Source organism: Salmo salar, chromosome ssa12 (assembly GCF_905237065.1).
Source record: "Salmo salar chromosome ssa12, Ssal_v3.1, whole genome shotgun sequence".
In the NCBI taxonomy this organism is placed as follows: domain Eukaryota; kingdom Metazoa; phylum Chordata; class Actinopteri; order Salmoniformes; family Salmonidae; genus Salmo; species Salmo salar.
The window spans coordinates 32275893-32279850 of record NC_059453.1 but is presented as its reverse complement, the minus strand read 5'-3'; the positions used below and the strand labels follow the sequence as shown (position 1 = coordinate 32279850).

The 3958-nt window shown below is 46.4% G+C and overlaps 1 protein-coding gene across 1 annotated transcript; it reads left to right on the top strand.

The window, feature by feature from the left end:
* LOC106564915 (scaffold attachment factor B1) lies at positions 1–3702 on the top strand. Its single transcript, XM_014131422.2, has 4 exons — positions 1–85; positions 993–1257; positions 1402–1604; positions 2700–3702. The coding sequence occupies exons 1-4, from the start codon at positions 52–54 to the stop codon at positions 3035–3037; spliced, it is 840 nt and encodes a 279-aa protein (XP_013986897.1). The 5' UTR covers positions 1–51; the 3' UTR covers positions 3038–3702.
* Positions 3703–3958: the final 256 nt, after the last annotated feature.

Genomic DNA, 3958 nt, shown 5'->3' with positions numbered 1-3958 from the left:
CTGTGACCTCAACATTTTGTGTGTATCAGCTGATCCCGGATATATGCAGATATGGAACGTGTGGTGGAGATGGCAAATAACGGTGGTGAGCCCGACATAAACTGCTACGTCTGACATTACATATTTTATTGTTCATAAATCCATAACTAGCATTTGTCATTTTTATGCGGCTCGTGTGATTTTCCTGTGCGCGCGCTGGCCCATAATAAACAATGCAACATTTATACTTTAATATTCTAACTGTGTTGCCTCTGCATGGGTAGACGTGCCGTGCTGCTTGCACTTGTGCCTGGAATGGCAAAGCGTTTTAGCAACTATCCTACATCACCAGGCAAATAGGGGGCTTCGGCTTTTGCTTTGACAGTGAAAGTGATAATATCGGCTTTGCTTTGTATGGCAGCTGATCCCCAATCGCCAACAAATAGCCTAGAGGCCGTTCACAGTTAAATTACGTTTATGATGAAATACTTTGCCAGGGTTGTAATCATTATAGCCTATTCTGTTACAAATCGTTTCGCCCTGTTGCAAAACCGTTTACTCCAAACGGAAAACGCAAACGAGCGCTTCTCTTGGACAAATTCAAATAGAGCCCCACCCGTTTTCTTTACGTTTCCTTCTTAAACAGAAACGGTTTCCAAAATGTATACAACCCAGGTATCTTCCCCTAATATACACCAATGTGAACCCCTTATATTCAGCCCAGTAGTTTATCTTGCAGCTCCCTATAAAACATAATGTTTAACTTCCTAGCCTATGCATCATGATTGTATAAACTAGGCGGCCTACCAGTGGAGTTATTTCCTTACCATATGGATTGTCTAATTTCTGAAGTAGCAATTGAGGAGGAATAGTCAGTGAAGCTTGAACGAGTGTTACAGGATAAGTGTACTAAGGCCCAGACCTCTTGGCAAAGGTCATATGAGGATTCTATACCAATAGTCTACGATTTAGATAACGCCTCTCACTTTTTCCGTCCCCCTTCCTCTCCCCAGGTTTCTCCCTCGCCGGTCCTTCCACCACTCCCCGCAAGCGACAGGTGCGATTCTCCGCCCGCCACGACATCCTGCTGCTCCGTGAGGTCATTGCTCAGAACCCGTTCTGTTCCAAGGAGTCGGGTCGTATCTGGGCCCGTGTCGGGGAGATCATTACTGCTGCCCTGCAGGACGAGAGCTTTGAGGTGGACGCCCGGCGTTGCAGGGAGAGGACCATGCTGCTGCTGGACTACTACAAGAAGCAGGACTTCCCCAGCCTACGCAGGTTGGTCAAGACTGGCCAGAAGTTGACATTAGACATACATACACAAGAGTCTACACAAGGCTTAATAGGAGGAATGTATTAGAAGCTGATACCCAACCCTGTGTGTCTGTGTCTGTTCATGCTTATGTGCCTGTATGTGTTCAGGTTTGGGACAGAGAGGCTGTATGCCCAGAAAGAAGACCTACTCCACGAGGTGTTGGAGCTGGAGGCAGAAAAGGGTCTTCTGGCCAGCGGGGAGAGTAAGTACCAGGATGAGGAACTCAGGAAACGAGCCCTGGAAGAGCTGGCTAGTCTACCAGAGCAGGACAAACCCATCATTATCTCCACACCAACAGGACAACCCAAAGGTAAGAACCCCATCCAAGTCTGTTTAGATCTGTGAGGTGAGAGAATAACTTCTAGATCTGTGATCATATCCAAAGGGAGGAAGGAAATAGGACACACACCTGAAGAGAATACTGTTATTCTAGCCCTACTGTGACCAAACCAGTGTTTTCCAGCAATTGCTTAGAATGCCCTGCCCTTGCCCCTCCTAAAACAGTATTCTCCTTTTTTAGAATGCCTGCCCTTGCCCCTCCTAAATCAGTATTCTCCTGTTTTAGAATGCCCTGCCCTTGCCCCACCTAAAACAGTATTCTCCTGTTTTAGAATGCCCTGCCCTTGCCCCACCTAAAACAGTATTCTCCTGTTTTAGAATGCCCTGCCCTTGCCCCTCCTAAAACAGTATTCTCCTGTTTTAGAATGCCCTGCCCTTGCCCCACCTAAAACAGTATTCTCCTGTTTTAGAATGCCCTGCCCTTGCCCCTCCTAAAACAGTATTCTCCTGTTTTAGAATGCCCTGCCCTTGCCCCACCTAAAACAGTATTCTCCTGTTTTAGAATGCCCTGCCCTTGCCCCACCTAAAACAGTATTCTCCTGTTTTAGAATGCCCTGCCCTTGCCCCTCCTAAAACAGTATTCTCCTGTTTTAGAATGCCCTGCCCTTGCCCCTCCTAAAACAGTATTCTCCTGTTTTAGAATGCCCTGCCCTTGCCCCTCCTAAAACAGTATTCTCCTGTTTTAGAATGCCCTGCCCTTGCCCCTCCTAAAACAGTATTCTCCTGTTTTAGAATGCCCTGCCCTTGCCCCTCCTAAAACAGTATTCTCCTGTTTTAGAATGCCCTGCCCTTGCCCCACCTAAAACAGTATTCTCCTGTTTTAGAATGCCCTGCCCTTGCCCCACCTAAAACAGTATTCTCCCGTTTTAGGTAGCTTGCCCTTGCCCCACCTCTATGTGTGTCCGTACTCAAGAGACTCACACAGTGACAGGTTTGCTCCTCAGCAAAAATGTTAGTGACTACAGACCAAAGAAATGATCACCAAAAAACATTGACCTTTTTATACTTTATCCTCCCCATTTCAACTATGTCCCTCTCTATTCTCTCCCCTCCCTGTCCCCTTCAGTCCCCATGACCCCAGAGCCCGAGGAGGAGCAGGAGGACCTGGCGGAGCTCTCACTAGTCTCGACGGCGCCCATGGCCAAGCAGCCTTGCCAATGCTGCTGCCAGACCTACTCAGAGATCCTCAGCTTCCTGGAGAAGCGCTCGGATGCGGAACAACGACTGCGGGAGGAGGAGCTATCGCTGAGGAGGGAGGAGCTAGAGATCCAGAGGAGTAAGATCACTCTGGAGAGAGAGAGGCTGGGGGCAGAGAGGAAGGAGAGGGAGAGGAGGTTCGAGCTGGAGAGCCAGGAAAGACAGGTCATATTGGACCTGCTAAAGGAGAAGGTGCTCAAAGGATGAGAGGATTGGTGGAGTGGTGGCGGGGGCAGGTGAGGGGCTGTAACTCTAGGTGTATGGTGTAAGTAACCCTAGGTGTATGGTGTGGACATAACATTAAGACATTGGGAGGGTGGTACTACCTCTGGATCGCACCCTCTGCCCTTTGTCCTACGCCAATGGCCTTAGTGAAGGAATCTGCTGTGACACCCATATCCAAGTGTGGAGATCCATGCCTAGCATTGAGCTAAGCTGGATGACCGCGTTCCACAAGGACACTGTGACTAAAAGTAGGTAGCACATCCTCACACTGTACATACCCATACATTATCTTATTAAACAAACCCTTTGGTGATAGAATAACAAGCTGTTCATCAAAAGTATTTTTTATAGTGAAAAGACAAATTGCCAACAATTCTCCCAATGTCAATTAACTCTTTAGTCAGTTTTGACTTTATGGTCATTATTATGAAGCTGTCCCTGCTGAAAATTCCAAGAAAGTACTTACATAACCTACTAATGATATGGGTGGCTGCAAGCAATTTAGAAACTGTATTTGTCAACTGAGGAAAGATTGAAGAAAAGTTTAAATACAGTATGTAGGCTAATTAGATTTCTAGGAAATATGACAAAGTTGTGTAACAATTTTGTACTTATGTATTGTATTAAATTACATATGACCAACCGTTCCCCCTGAAATACCACTTTTTAAGCATTTATAACAGGATACGTTACCTACATGTTTCTTCTTCATAATAACCCATTACTTTAGCGACTCTTTACGTCTTTTGACGCCTGCTACGTAAGGTTACTCTTTGACCTCGCGCATGATTGAAGTGCTCTGAGTGGTTGAAAATTCGCACAAACCACCCTCCTCTGTTCCAAAGCAGCACTCGCATTGGATTATTCTACTGCCAATATGTTAATCCTGGGCTACCCAATGAA